Below are 15649 nucleotides of genomic sequence, written 5' to 3'. Positions count from 1 at the left end.
AAAAAAAAAAAAAATCTTATTCCAAATCCAATTTGTGACCTTGTTTCTATTTTGGTTTATCCACATGTCTGACCTCTTCCTTTAATTGGAAAACTCTACCTGTTTTGATAAGCCCAAATTAATCGATGTTGTATTGAATTTTATGAGACATCTTTATACCTTTTCTTATATCTTCAACCACTATTTTAACATCTATCTGTCAAATTGAATATAATAAATCAATAACTTATTCAAACTACTATTATATATCTAATAAATTCAATCATAATAACTCATTCAAACCTTTTCTCTTAAAGCCTTGAAAGTCAATGCACTTCATAGCAAATGGGACAGAAGGAGCTTATATCTGAGGTGCCTATGTATAATGCTCCCTTTTTTGTTGAACTAGTGGAAGTGGGAACTGGACTTACTAAGAACTGGCAAGTGGTGAAGCTAGTTACTTAGTAAATTATCTTTAGGCGGATGATGTCTTTTCTCCTTTTGAAATTTGACTTTAATCTTCTCCAAGGATTCAAATTCTGAGGTCAGGTCAGCTTAAAATGGTAAGTTGGTATTTGTTGGCTCATGTGATACCTGACCATGCCTGGGATTTGCCCCATGTACCACGTAAGACCATCAATTTCTCAATTAAATCATCCAAAAAGTATTTCTTTTTTAGAATAATTTTTCACTTTATCTTAACATTAGTGTTTGGAGTTGAATTTCAACTTTGGATAAGTGCTCCAAACCTGTTTTCCAACTACATCTTCAAAAAAGAAAAAAGCTCCATCTTATAAATTTCAAATAAAGTGCACTCCTCTCCTTTGCAAAGTTTGACCAAACACAACTCCAACTTCATAAATTCCAAATAAAATGGAAAAATTGGAATCTATGGCCAAGTGCCTACTTTTTTTTGTTTGTTCTTGAAGCTGGTAACTGAAAGAAACAAAACAGTACTTAGGTAGTTCTGAAACCATATTTACATGAGAGCTCTAAAATTCTACTGTTTTCTATCGATAATACTCTATAAAACATTAATAATAGAAAGAATATCGTTTGAGTAAATCTACGATTACACCAAAAACTCAGAAGCAAGATGAATTTCAACTCGATTTTCTGCACACCATTCTCTATATTCTTGAAACATCTGGAATATCTCTCCTTCCAAATTGTCCACCAAATGCAGGTAGAGACAATACTCCTACTCTTGTCCTTTGCTTGTAAGCCTCTATTCTCCTAACTTTTTAGAGCTTCGGTCCAGGATATGCCTTTAAGGTTTACGATAATTCTCCACAGATGTGTTGTGAACTTACAATGAAGGAAGAGATGGTTCACTCTCTCTGCTGTTTCTTTACACAAAAAACAACTTGAACACAATGGAAGCCCTCCTCATCAGATTGCCTAGTGTAAGCGTAAGGGCCGCCTCTTTAGCTAGTACGGCATAAAATAGGCTACTTGCTGAGGGATTTTAGTTTTCCAAATGTGCTTCCATGGCTAGTGTCTTATGAATATGCTGGTTGGAATGATTCGTCATTCTGTAAGTTGCATTGACCTTGAATAAACCCCTGTTATTGTCTTGCCACCACAATACATCTTCACCTGTCTATAGCCCAGTAAATTGCTCAAATGCACTATATAAATCAGCCGCTCTCTGTAATTCCCAGTCATTGATTTGTCTTTTGAAAATGATGCTCCATCTTCCTTTGTTGAGGTGTCCATATTTTTGCTGAAGTCCTTCATTGATGAAGGACTAAATTGAAGATATCTGAAAAGACAGTTTCCAAATTGCCCACCTCATGTCGATTTTCCTTCCAAAAAGCTATTGCTTCCCATCTAGAACTTTGATCTTGGAATTGTCTTTCAACGCACCCCATAGGGCTCTAATGGATCTTCGTAGGCTAACCCCATAAGGTGTAGTAACCTCCTTAGTCATCCAGTTGTCTTCCTGACTTTGATAAACTTCACCCTAAAAAGGCTGATTGTCAACGGTACACTTCCACAGCCATTTCATTCTGATTGCTTTGCTCTGAACGTTCAAATTCTTGATTACCAGATTTTAAATTGTTCCCTTTACAAAGTTTTATGCTTGCTGCTTCCTATCGAGGTTCAGCTGGTCAGTAATAATTATGAGGTACACCGTACACTTTGTCCTTGATTTTGTATCACATAGGATGCACTATGTACTGTTACACCCTCAAGGGTTGCATTGATTTTTTGGTAACATAAAAGTTAACAAATGGACCATTGAGTTGTAAGATGTGGTGAGATTCTGTTTAAAAAAGTGAATATGATCCATGAGTGTTGGGATGTAAGTTGATTTTCTGCATAATTAAGAGTAAATGCTTAAACAAAATTTTACAGTACTATAATCCCTCATAATTCAAGCAGGAATTTATATGTTATCAGCCGGATGAAATGTGAAATATGAATATGTTTCTAAACAATACACGCATAAGGAACACCTAAAATGACATAAATTCTTCCAAAGTAAAGGCAGCTTATTTAAAGCAAGTCACAGTAAGCCCCCTTACTTTAAAATAAAGCGTCTTGCCTCTTTAATAAAAGAAAAAACATTTTTGATTCTTGATAGGACTACATAGTTGAAGTTACTAATAATTTTTTATTCATCTTTTCCTTTTGCAATTGAGTATCCCTTAAAAGATCATTTTCTTATATGGTATCAGAGACCCATCTCAATTCTTATTTCAGCCAATGTTGGACCCTGATGTTATATTCTGTCCACGATCAAGATGTCTTGGGAGTGCGGGAGCATTAGAATAGTCCCACATTGATTGTAGATAGGGTAATTGGTCTCCTTATACGGTCTTGGGCAGTCTCACCTCATGAGCTAGCTTTTGAAGTTGAATTAGGCCTAAGGTCTATTTCCTAACGTTGTAGATGTAGACTTATTAGTTTTGCTAATTCTTCAATGTGGTATCATATCCTTGCAGCAGGAATAAATCAATGGTGATCAGATGTGTATATTGATGAGATTGTAATGTCTTCATTTCTGCTTTGGTAGCTTGTCATACTAGCCCATGCCTTTACAGGTTCTTCTTTGTGCAGGAATCTGTCCAAGCTGATAGGGATGATCCTTCTCAACCTTTGGTTACAGCACCTTTTGGACATGCTTCACAGGTATCCAGAGATTGATAAAAGGCTTATGTTTCGGTGAATATATTGTATGCTCCTCTTTTGTGTCAGTTGTAGATTTAGGTACTAGTTAGGCAAAGTGTATTGTTTTTAAATTTTTTGTAAGTGGTTATATTTTGTCTTTTCTGGAACAGGAAATTGTGAACCTGTTGCTTTCTGGTGAAGCTGTTGCCAATGTGTTTGACGGGAGGATGGATTTGGGTGGTGGCATGTTTGTGAAGGGTATCTCTACAAAAGTTGAAGTTGGATTTATTACTCTGCTAGAGTCCCTGAACTTTTGTAAAGTTGGCTTACATTTGAAATGCCCGACATGGCCAATATGGGTTGTTGGCAGTGAATCTCATTACACTGTCTTATTTGCTTTAGATACAAAAGTTCAGGAGGAGAATGAACTTGAAGGCAAGGAAACAAAGATCCGTAGAGCTTTTGATGCTCAAGATCAGAGTGGAGGTGGTGGATTTATTAGTGTGGAAGGTTTTCATCAAGTCCTTAGGGATACTAATGTGAATCTTCCAGCTGACAAGCTTCAAAACCTCTGTAGCAGTGGATACATTGTATGGAGTGAATTCTGGCAGGTCCTATTGGACTTGGACAAGAGTTTGGGAGGGCTGAAAGATCCTAGTGGATTAATGGGGAAAAAGGTCTTTGATCTTTACCACTTCAATGGGATTGCAAAATCAGTTATGAGCGGAAACCAGGTTTCATCCGGAAATGATTTTCCGGTACAAAGGCCTAGACTCACTAAGCTGAGGGTTTCAGTTCCCCCAAGGTGGACGCCAGAGGAGTTCATGTCTTCAGGCCCAAGTACAAGTGATCCTGCCGGTAAGGATTCTGTCACTGAAGTTTCAAAACCAGAACCTTCTCAGCATGCTCCTTTAGTTGACTGCATCCGGACACGCTGGGCCCGAGCCACATGTACTTGGGAAGGTGATCCACCAAGCATAGTTTGATTGATTAATTGATTTAGTCTGAAACTGCCACCTTGTTTTCCGGGGATTATCACGTTGAGCAGGAGCGGCATACTTTCGAAAAAGGTGAAAGCTTTCTGAGCAGGAAGATTCTTTTGCTCGTGGCAGTTTTCCATCATGAACATAATGCAGTACCATTTTCAACTGTGTGATATTGTAACTTCAAGATTCTAGTTTGATTTGGAGTAGTCCAATTCTGAGGGTAAGAGAGGCAGTATACTGTCATTTCGCATTGATTTTTTCGCCTTATGCTGTTGATTAGTTTTTTCTTCCCGTTTCCTCTGAAAGGGAGATAAATAAGCATCAGATTGGTTATTAATTGTTGTTGTAACTTTAGAAAGCCTCTCATCTTCGCACTTGATTAGGGAAATATCTTATTCAGAGAAGTGGTCTCAAATACATGGTGTCTATTATTATATTTGTTCATGGATGAAATTCTTTAAAGCTCTCTGAATGCTACTATATTTTACCTATTACGTGCCCAACTCACCGCCAATTGTAAAACATTAAGAAATTTAAGAAAAGGAATGTAGTAAACTCTCCATGATAAGTAAATTCATTTTGCAAGTGAGAAGCCCAAATGTCATTGCAAGTGTTACAGTCTATTAAAGATCATGCAGAGTGGAAGTGCCAAACAGTGGTCGTGAACCTTAAATTGTTAATAGAAGGTCATATAGGGCTCATTTTGAGTAGCTAGATAAGAACCAAAATCACCGATAACAATTACCACGAGGTCATCGGTCACATGGAGAGGCAAGCTGAGGTCTCTTGTGAAGAAGCCTTACAAAGACCAAAGACATTCTATGATAACCCAGAATTTGGTAAGTTTTACACGATACCATCTAAGAACAAAAGAAATGCTGCTCCATTGATGGCATTTCTCTTAGTAATCCAGAATGGATTGCTACTTTCCACCACAATTTTTGCCAGAATCCACAGAATGTGACACAGCTGGAACAGAGTCTTCAAAATGGATGTACAACTTTCAGACCCATAGGCTTCCAAAGGCTTCTTCAAGTGCCCTTTTCCTGCTTATTTCTAAACTCCAACCCCCAGCCTTAGCAGCCCTTTCAGTTCTTAGTTTCATCTTTTCATCATCTTCATACTCTCCCCCTAGCATATCTGGAAATGATCCAACTGGGAGAGGTTGTGTTGGCCGTGGCTGAGCTATGCCTCCAGCTATTGCAGGGGCATAGTGCCCTTGTGGACCTGTACTGGACCCTGCCTGAGGCCCTTGGCCCAAAGCCTGCATAATTGAAGAAAAAATTGGTAACCAATAATATCAGATTATCGACATGATCACAATTTAAGAAGTGATTCAATATGAAAAAACATAATCGAGGCGGGATCTGGGATTTGAACTTTATGGGTTCAAATTCATAACCATATCACTTCCATCAAATTCACAAGATCTAGAATCTATTATTATACATATTTAATGAATTTATTAACGCATATACATAGCCTAAGCCAAAATCTATGGGTTTCGAACCCATAGCTAATACATTGGATACACTCTTAACCATAGTTATAATCCAATTACATTCCCTCCTTTTCATTTGATCTTCTCATACACTGCTATACAGGAACAGTCACTACCCATTGTCCTACTCTTACTGTTTGCAACCTCACTCTCTCCTTTTTCAAACTCTCCAACTATCTGGTTGGTAGAGGAGTATTCATTAATTAGGACGACATCAAGCTAGCTACTTGTTCAGGGATTAGGTTTTTCTTTCTTTTTGATACTGGACAAAGTTTACATGGAAAAGAAGTTTAAAGTGATAGCGTCTCAGAAATCTGACCAATCACATCTGACATCACAAACATCTTGCATATACTTAATCAAAAAGTTGATGGACAATGATGTGTCTTGCTTTGAGCAGATTTTGAGCTCTTGCTAACATGGTTGATGGCATACTATGCCATAAAAGGTTACTGTTGGAGTTAAATCCTTTATTCAATCCTATAGCATGTTTCACTTTTAAATTCTTTCTACCTAATTGGTTAAACACAATCATGTAAAAGTATGCAAAACTCTTACGTGCTCCTAATGTGGGGTGTGGAAGAAATTTTAAAACCCATGTGAGGAGCACGTGAGACTTTCAAGTCAGGAAAAGGAAGTTCTAAGTTTATCCAAATATGGGACGGCCCAACCACAGTAAGCCTCCAAGCCTAACGCGATTCAGGTGTATTTATAGATGAACTTTGGGATGAGATCACGATGCTTAAAACATAAGTATCAGAAATCACCAGAGCATAAAATACTGAAGAGCTCCAAATTTCTATTACAAACCCAGAAGCAGTTACCAATACAAGACATACAGAGGAAACTCAAAAGAGACTGGAAATAATGGTGAGGAGCCCGAGAATCGCGAGGAACAACAAATTATGATTGGTAATTCAAGTATGGGAGGAGAGATATGGAATGTGGAAGAAGCATGCAAAAAGCCCCAGAAACATCATCAGATAACATCGAAAAGGGGAGGTCCACATCAGCTTGGGTGCGACAGAACATATAAGCTAGGGCAAATGTTTGGACCTGATTTCAAAGGTCACAAGGAGGAATCCCTCGACTCTTGAGCTACATATGCAAGTAGATGCTTGTAGACAAACTAGTAAGATGGAGCCATCCTTAGAAATCAGGAAAAACAGGTTTAAAGGTGCCAACGAATTGAAGAACTTAATTACTTTTGATATTAAAGTTCAAAAGTAGTGAGGGAAAAACAAGGGGAAATGGGGTTCACAGTCTGATCCATGAAGCTAAACCTGATGTCATGGAATATTAGGGGATTAAATGATGGGGAAAAAAGAGTGGTGAAGAACTGTATTGAACAATGGAGGGCTGATATACTTCGTCTTCAGGAAACAAAGTTACAGGGGAATCTGCGAGAGATATGAAACAATTACAGGGAGGGAGGAGTTGAATTTGCCTGTCTAGAAGCCAATGGTTCCAAGGATGGAATCATCATGGTATGATATTGTAGAGTATGGAAGGGAGAGGTACTACAAACAGGGCTACCATACTTTTAACTTGCAGTACTGGAACTTAGCTCCAAAGCTTCAATTGCCACATTTCAGGGGCCTATGCTCCAAATTGTAAGGTAGAAAGAAGAGAGGTGTGGGATGAGCTAGGGGCTGTGAGAGGGCTAATGGAGAGTCCCTAGGTAGTATGTGGGGATTTCAATGTGCGTAGGTTTCCAACAAAACAGATAAATTGTTAAAGAAGGACCTCCGGCCATGATAGGATTATTAGATACCATAGAAAACTTGGAAATCATTGACCTTCCTTTATAAAGAGGAAGTTTACATGGTTCAGAGGAGACACTAATAATGCAGCTTCAAGGATACACAGTTTTATCCTCTGCAGAGCGAAGTGAACAATTTAGCAGGGGAAGCAGACTACTCTCTAGAGATTGACATCAAATGATTAGCATTATCAAAGGCGAAAAGCGCAAAAAAGCTCTAAGGTCCGTTGGGCTTTAAGCACAAATAAAGCATGAGCTTTAATGAAAAAAGGTGCGAAGGGAGAAAAAATACAAATATGTATGTTTAGTCCAAGACTAATAATTATAAACATGAATGACAAATTTATGACCAAAGAAACTGAAAAATATTATGATAAAGTGAATATCAATTGTTTAGTGTCACTTCTTCAGGAGAGGCTCATTGGCAAGGTAACGTCTGCCCTAATACCTTGATGATGACACTGAAAAGTACATAAAGCAAGGCGAAGCACTCAACACATGTTGAGGCTCGCTTCAGGGCTTAAGCGCGCCTTTGACTACACTGATCAAATCATGGGCCTTTTTTTGACACTAGTAACATTGTATTTCAGTCAGTACTTAGGTAGTACTGAAAAACCATATTTACAAAAAGAAGAAAAGATTTGAAGTCCTTCCAATGCTAAACCAGGAACTAGATGGACCCTAAACCATCTATGATTGACTCAGTCTCACTGGAGTAGACATTTGTACACCCAAAACAATACAACAAAATACATTTAAGCTTGACTTCCTGCAGGTTGTTGTCCCTATTTTCAAAACATCTATCATTTCTCTCTCTACACATAGTCCACCATATACAAGCAGGTGTCATCCTCCATCTTTCTCTGTTCGTAGCCCCAACTCCAGCCTCCTCCCAACTGAAAAGAGTCTCATCAATCTTACTAGGCATACTCCAGGAAATGCCTCTGAGATTAAGGAAAATCTGCAACAGTTGATCAGTGAAATTGCAGTGTAGAAGAGGTGTTTTACTGTCTCTGTATCCTTACCACATAAGGAGCATCTGTTGCATAGAGATAACCTCTCTTGGCCACATTGCCCAATGCCATAACTGCTTCATTGACTAGCAGCGAGGTGAAGCATGCCACTTTTTGTGGCACTTTGACTCTCCAAATTTGCTTCCAAGGCCATTTGAAGTCTTAATTCTCCATAAGACTTGTTTGTTTATATCCTTCTTTCACCCTGTATCTTCCTTTGTTGTGCCCATGCCACCATAAATAGTCTTCACCTGGTTGGATTCCTTGGAAACTCTCCAGTAGTTTGAAAAGTTCAATCATTCTGGGAATTTCCCAGTCATTCAAGTTTCTTCTAAAGATCATATTCCATCCTTGTGGTGACCACATTTCAGCAACAGTTTTCTCTTGGTGTTGAGCCAAAACAAAGATGTCAGGAAAGAGATCTTTAAGGCTCACAGCACCCATCCATTTATCAATCCAAAAACTTGTTTTTCTACCATTTCGAACTTTGACAGTTAATTGATTACTGAGAAACTGCCAGAATATTCTAATGGATTTCCAGAGGCTAATACCATAGGGGGTGTTGACCTCTTTAGTTACCCATGTGTTCATCTGCTCATACTTGCTCTTGATTACCCTGTACCAGAGGGCTTGGTCCTCCTGATGGTACCTCCATAGCCACTTGACCTTGAGTGCTTTGCTTTGGTATTTAAGGTTCTTGATACCTAGTCATACTTCAAATTCAAAAACTGGCTGCTTAAATCTGAGGGGTTCGCAGACTGAGTCAGATCATGGTGGAACTCATTTACATTCCGGGGAAACCAGATTACTTATTAGCTTGCAAATTAGAAGCACTGAAAGACAAGCTAAATGAATGGAATAGGGAAGAAAAAGGAATCCTGTCTTTGCAAAGATCCCCTTTGCTAAACAGAATGACAGTTATGGTATCTATAATTGATTGCAGAGCTTTAGACAGAGGAAGAGGCAGCTGTGAAGGCAACAATATTTATGGAATTTGAAGAATTGCTCAAGAATGAGGAGATTGACCAGAGACAATCATGTACAATGTTGTGGCTGAAAGAAGGTGACAACAATGCTGAATTCTTCCACAATTCAACCAATGCCAACAAAAGAGTAACTACATTGATCTCCTAGAAGTGCAAACTGCAAAGGGGTACACTAAAGGAACCAAACAGAGTAAAAGAGGAAATCATACAATTTTATAAGAAACTGTATACAGTAACAGGGAGGCGGAGACCTGCAGAGAATGCCCCAAAATGCCCCCACAATATCAGAGGAAGAGGCAAAACAACAAGCAAGTTTTGAGGAACAGGAAGTGTTCAGTTGTCTGAAGAAGTGTGCTGTGGACAAAGATCCTAGACTTGATGGGTATACTATGAATTTTTTCATTAAATGCTGGGATGTTTTAAAGCGGATGTCATGGATGCTTTCCACAACTTCTTTGAAAATGAGATGTTCGAAAAGAGTTCCAATGCCACATATATTGCTTTGATTACAAAGAAGAAAGGGGCTAAGGAGCTAAAAACTTTAGACCAATTAGCTTGATAGGAAGCTTTATAAGCTTCTGTCCAAAGTGCTGATTGAGAGGTAAAGGGGTGATGGACAAGTTACTCAGTTAGTAGACTCTCCATAATGACTTTCATCCTAGGGAGACTGATTATGGATGATGTTTATTGCCATTGAAGCAGTAGACAAGGCTGGCTCAAAAGAAGCCTGGAATCTTATGCAAATTGGGACATTGGAAAAGTTTATGATCATGTGAATTGAGGGTTCCTTCTCAACACTCTAAGGAGAAAAAGATTTGGGGGAAAAATGGATTAGATGGATCAGCTTATGTATTTCCACTGAAGTTGTTAGTACTGATTAATGGTGCACCAGAAGGCTTCTTTGCAGCCCAAGGGATATAAGACAAGGGGATCCCTTGTCCCCTTCTTTGTTTATCCTAGCCATGGAGGGTCTAAATAATATGATCAATACTACAAAAGATTATGGATAGATATCAGGTTTTGAGGTGCCTGTAAGCAGTAGAGATAGTCTGGAGGTGACACATCTCCAATATGCTGATGATTCACTGATATTCTGTGAGGCAGAGGAGGAGCCTTTAAGATATTTAAGAGTAATTCTAGTACTTGTTGAAGGTATCACAGCTTTGCATACAAACTGGGGGAAGAACCGTGTATTTCCCCTTGATCCAGTCCCAAACATTGATCTTCTGGCCTGAATTCTGGAAGGAGAAATGGGAGCCTTACCCTCTATGTACTTAGGGATGCCTTTGGGGTCAAATATCAAGGTCAAAAGAAATATGGGATTGGTTCTGGAGAAAAGTGAAAGAAAGCTTTCTAGATGGAAAGCCTAGTAGTTGTCTATAGGGGGCAGATTTACTTTGATCAATGTTGTTCTTGATGTATTTCCATCTTATACGCTTACTTTGTTTCAATTCCTGCCGGTTTTGTACAGAGACTAGATAAGATTAGGAGATCTTTTTTATCGCAATGAAACAAAACCAGAACGGGTTATCATCTTTTCAAGTGGAAAGTGCTTATACCAACTAGAAACAGGGAGATCTTGGAAATGAAAAATTTGAAGAACCCTAGCAAAGCTTTAAAAATGAAATGGTTGTGGAGATATACTCATGAGTCACACTCTCAGAGAAAATTGTGATCATTTTAAGTACGGTGAAATTGATGGTTGGGTTACTAAAGAAGCAAATAACCCATGTGGGGTCACTGTCTAGAGATCAATCAGAAACTGGTGGCCCATCTTACTTAGCCACACTATATGCAGTCAACGATGGTAGAAGAACTGTCCTCTTGAAAGACAGGTGGTTAGGCAATAGAAACCTATCAATAAAGTTCCCAGATTTGTTTAATTTTAGCTTTGCATCAGGACAGAACTGTGGCAGACATGTGGTCTCCTCAAGGTTGGAATTTCGTCTTCAGAAGAAAATTGGATGGCTGGGAAATTCCACGAATGGTTGAACTACTTAAAACTCTTGAGTCTTGAATCCTTCCAAAAAGCTAAAAGTTGGGATGGACGTATTAGGGTGGAATTAAAACAGCAAAGGGGCATACAAAGTAAGTTCAGGGTACAAGTTTCTAAAAGTTACTGGGGTCCAGGAACAACATCTCGCCATGAAAACAAATTTGGAAAGCCCAAACACCTCTGAAGGTCACATGCTTCTCATGGTTGTTAGCAAAAGAGGCAGTTTTGAGACATGAAAATCTAAGAAAGAGGTACATCATCTTAGTTACCATTGTTGTTTGTGGAGAGGCAGATGAGAGAGTGGGGTATCTGTTCCTACATTGCAGAATTACTAACCAACTATGGAAGATTCTTATCAATCTCAGAGGCATACAATGGACAATGCCCTAGCAAGATTGTTACACTTTTTAAAGTTAGGAGGAAGCTGGAATTGGAGCCAGGAACAGGTGCATTTAGAGAACCATTCCAGCACACATTTGGTGGACTGTCTGGGAGGAGAGGAATGCTAGAAGTTTTCAGATAGGAGTAGGACAGATCAGAGGATCAAAACATATGGTATTTTGCTTTTGTTTTTTGGTGTACCACCCCTAGATGCAGAAGTTATCCTAGAGATTTAGGGTCATACTAAGATCAGGAGTTCCTTTTTTCTTTGTACTAACTTCTCACTTGTTGTAAAAAAAATTTTCCGCACTAACTGAGTGTTGGTTTATAATACAAATGTTACTTTCTCAAAAAATTAACTGTGAAGACTACCGCTCTCTGCATTTTTTTGTATGATCTGGAGAGAGACTATATAATTTTTAAAGTTAAAGAAAACTCAAGCAGCATTAGATCTCTCTATACTTCTGGTGTAGAGAGTATATGATATATTTTTGATATAAGGTAAACAATATTTTATTATTAATAAAAAGGAAAACTCTTGTATTCAAGAGGTGTACCATAAAATGGAAAATCTACATAAGGACATGATTCTCTATGAAAGACACCCAATCATCTATACAAGTTGGAATCTCAACGATGCACCAAAAGCAATAACAAGCAAAAGGCTATCCCTCAAATTTACCAAAAAAAAAAGGATATAGTAACATGTACAAAATCATTAATCCCCTCTAAAGCTTTCCTATTTCTTTCCCTCCAAACAACCCACATAAGAACTAATAAAGCAACCTCCATGCCCCTTGTCTTCTACTCTCTGTGTCTGCCAGCGCAGCATGCATGACATCACCCACTAGTTAACGTTATAAAGAAAACATGGCATCACCCACTGTATGCCAAAAAAATTCAAGATCACCCTCCACAAACCTGACGCCACCTTACAATGCACCAAAATATGATTAACTTCTTTGCCTGATCATTTACACATACAACACCACCTAGATAAGTAATATATCTCTTCTTCAGATTCTCAGTTGTCAGAATTGCTCCCCCTGTAGCCAGCCTGGCAAATAAACTCCTTCGCATGCGCCCTAAGAATCCAAGTCAATGAATGTGGGAAGTGTGTCTCCTCTATCACCCACGAACTCTAGTAAAGAGATTTGACTAAGAATTGCTCCCCCTGTAGCCAGCCTGGCAAATAAACTCCTTCGCATGCGCCCTAAGAATCCAAGTCAATGAATGTGGGAAGTGTGTCTCCTCTATCACCCACGAACTCTAGTAAAGATATTTGACTAAGAATAAACTATCACTCTCAGTGCCCATCTCCATGAGTCATTATTGGAGTAAGACCTGATTTTCCTGTAGAGAAACTCCATTGACCTTTGAAGCTCACCCAGCTTCCAGTCCTGTAGATTTCTCCTGAACGTGAGATCCCAAAGTACTCCCCCCACCCCACCCCATCATTCTCCCTACAAATCCTATGAACTTTCAACTCCCTCTGGTTTGAAACTCTACACATTAAGAAATCAAATTGTAACTGATAGATGGTTTAAGTTTGAGGAGTCTTGCTATAATCCACACATTGTTAAGACAAACCAACTTTGTGTAACATTAATTATATATTCACTTACATATTTATCAATGAAAGAGGTTTGGCTTATGCATATGAATTTTGGAAGTTTGGTGCACTTGGTTCATGGAGTGTGTGTTATGCACCATGGCCTAGATGTGGGCCATTTTTTTGTTTGTGACAGCGATTGCCTTGCTAGTTTATACCAGTATGAAAATGATGCATATGTCATGCTTTAACCAAGGTCAAGAAGGAGGTGGAATGTGGCAAAAGAAACCCAAACAATCTAGTAGTTAGTTCAGTCTTGAGTCAAAGAATGGATTCTTTTACTCTGTCATTTGAGGAAACAGGGGATTTTTAGTCAAACTAAAATCATACAACCAGTTCCATGAAAAAAAAGAAGAAAAATCATACAACTTTGGCTTTCCTGCATTTTAGCACATATACTAGGCCAGTAATTATCACTTTACTCTATAAGTCATGCATTGCTTATTTCAAACAATTTTTCGAATTGCTATATAGGACTTCTATTCAAATTACTACTGATTTTCTGGAAAAAAGTGAAACTGAAAAGAAAGAATGAAGTTGGAGAAAACTGTTCTAAACTAAGACTTGCCGTGGAAATGATCCTAAAGCTTATTCATCAACATGGAATAAAGAAAAAGGTAGAAGCTCAAGACACTGTTATGCTGCTGCTGATTACTATGAAAAGTTCCTTAGATATTTGATCATGTCAAACCAGAACTAATAAATGAACATAAATTTTAAGAGTGAGAATCATTAGTCAACTCACATCTCCATCGGACTGTGCAGGCTGTCCCTTGCTGGCTGCCAAGGCTGCTGCATATTCTTCAGCCTAGTTCACCACAAAGCAAATTAAAAGAGCAGTTTGTGAAATACTAATGCTTTGCAGCATCATTTACTAGTTACTACAAACTCATTTCCATTTGCAATCAGAGCAACTTATGGACAAACCTTACGTGCTTGAGCAATCATGATTTGGTCTGCATTTTCTCTCTGGTACTGTGCAATCTTTGCCTCAATAGCAGGAACATCAATGCCTTCAATTAAATTGAATACTGCAAACAACAGCATTCTGTTAAGCAAAATTTTACGACTTCCAACTTGAACAAATCAGTGAAGAATAATGCTTACTCATATCCTCAACTTCCTCCAGATAATCGTTGTATTCACGCAATGATGGAAAATTCTCTTCTCTTTTATTATAGCTGCAAAATTAAATTGAAGTATATAGACTAAGATAACAAAAAGAGTTCACCAAAACAGAAGTAAAGTCTCCATTACTAGGTTAAAATATTTTTCTCTCACTACAATATAAATAGTTTACAAGTCAAGCTAATACTTAATTTCACTCAAAATCACCTCCTTCCATTATTTAGCAACCACAAAATCAAAAAACAAGTTCTCAGCTCTGCAAACTTCACATGTAATAATTACTGATTAATTTTACACTGTTGCAATACAGTGAAAAAGAAGTCGTTTAAATAGAATAGATAAAACAGAGGCGAAGATAGATTACATATTGGCAATGCGTTTTCTGATGGCCATCTCTTTAGAAAATGCATTGGTTGAGGCTACCACCATTATTAGAGCCGCTTTCGAACCCTAAAAATCAACTCGATTATCTGTTCTCGTCTCTACATCTACGTACGGCGATAGAGATGACGGAACCGGCGGTGATGGAAGCTCCGGCGAAATATAGCCTGAAGAAATGGGGGAAGTGAAGTGAAAAAGTGGTAGCTAAGAGAACATTAATCGCAAAACGACGCCGTAAGAAGGAAATGACCTTCCATTTTCTTTTCCTATTTTGTTTGCCTACAATAGTCCCTAATGTTTGTGTCTTGGTTCAGAATAGTCCTTATGTTTATTTATATATATACAGAGCACAAATAGTTCTTCAGATATACAAAATTAATGCACTTTTAATCCTTTGAAAAATTGTTACTCCCTCTGTCTCATTTTGTGTGATGTAGTTTAATTCAACATGGAGTTTAAGAAAGAAAGTAAGACTTTTAAAACTTGTAGTCCAAAATGAAATTATAAAAAATTGTATAGCTATAAATCATTTCATTGAGGATAAAATAGACATTTTATAATTAACTTGTTGCTTAATATACAAATATGTCATTCATTTAGAGATTAATTAAAAAAATAAATCACATAAATTGAATCAGAGAGTAAAATTTATACGATTCGATACTATATGCAAATTCTATAATATTTTGGCATTTCCTGTTTTCATTTTGAAAAACAAATGAAATGTACTTTGATTTGCCACATTGAATATGATAAAGGATTGGGTGAATATATATATATATATATATATATATATATATATATATA

The 15649-nt window shown here is 37.8% G+C and overlaps 2 protein-coding genes across 2 annotated transcripts in view; one reads left to right on the top strand and one right to left on the bottom strand.

The window, feature by feature from the left end:
• LOC107018006 (ubiquitin carboxyl-terminal hydrolase MINDY-3) overlaps positions 1-4542 on the top strand; it is a 10729-nt gene extending 6187 nt beyond the window's left edge. Inside the window, exons 6-7 of the mRNA XM_015218338.2 lie at positions 3046-3117; positions 3267-4542. Of these exons, the coding sequence (XP_015073824.1) occupies positions 3046-3117; positions 3267-4082 (888 nt within the window). The 3' untranslated portion in view covers positions 4083-4542. The remainder of the gene's footprint in view (positions 1-3045; positions 3118-3266) is intronic.
• An 88-nt stretch (positions 4543-4630) lies between these two features.
• LOC107015850 lies at positions 4631-15090 on the bottom strand. The gene is made up of 5 exons (XM_015216270.2): positions 14826-15090; positions 14441-14514; positions 14261-14364; positions 14079-14141; positions 4631-5346 (listed from the first exon to the last, which is right to left on the bottom strand). The coding sequence occupies exons 1-5, from the start codon at positions 14888-14890 to the stop codon at positions 5086-5088; spliced, it is 567 nt and encodes a 188-aa protein (XP_015071756.1). The 5' UTR covers positions 14891-15090; the 3' UTR covers positions 4631-5085.
• Positions 15091-15649: the final 559 nt, after the last annotated feature.

Source organism: Solanum pennellii, chromosome 4, assembly GCF_001406875.1.
Source record: "Solanum pennellii chromosome 4, SPENNV200".
NCBI classification, from domain to species: Eukaryota; Viridiplantae; Streptophyta; class Magnoliopsida; order Solanales; family Solanaceae; genus Solanum; species Solanum pennellii.
The sequence above is the reverse complement of the archived record's forward strand: the minus strand, read 5'-3'. Positions and strand labels throughout refer to the sequence as shown.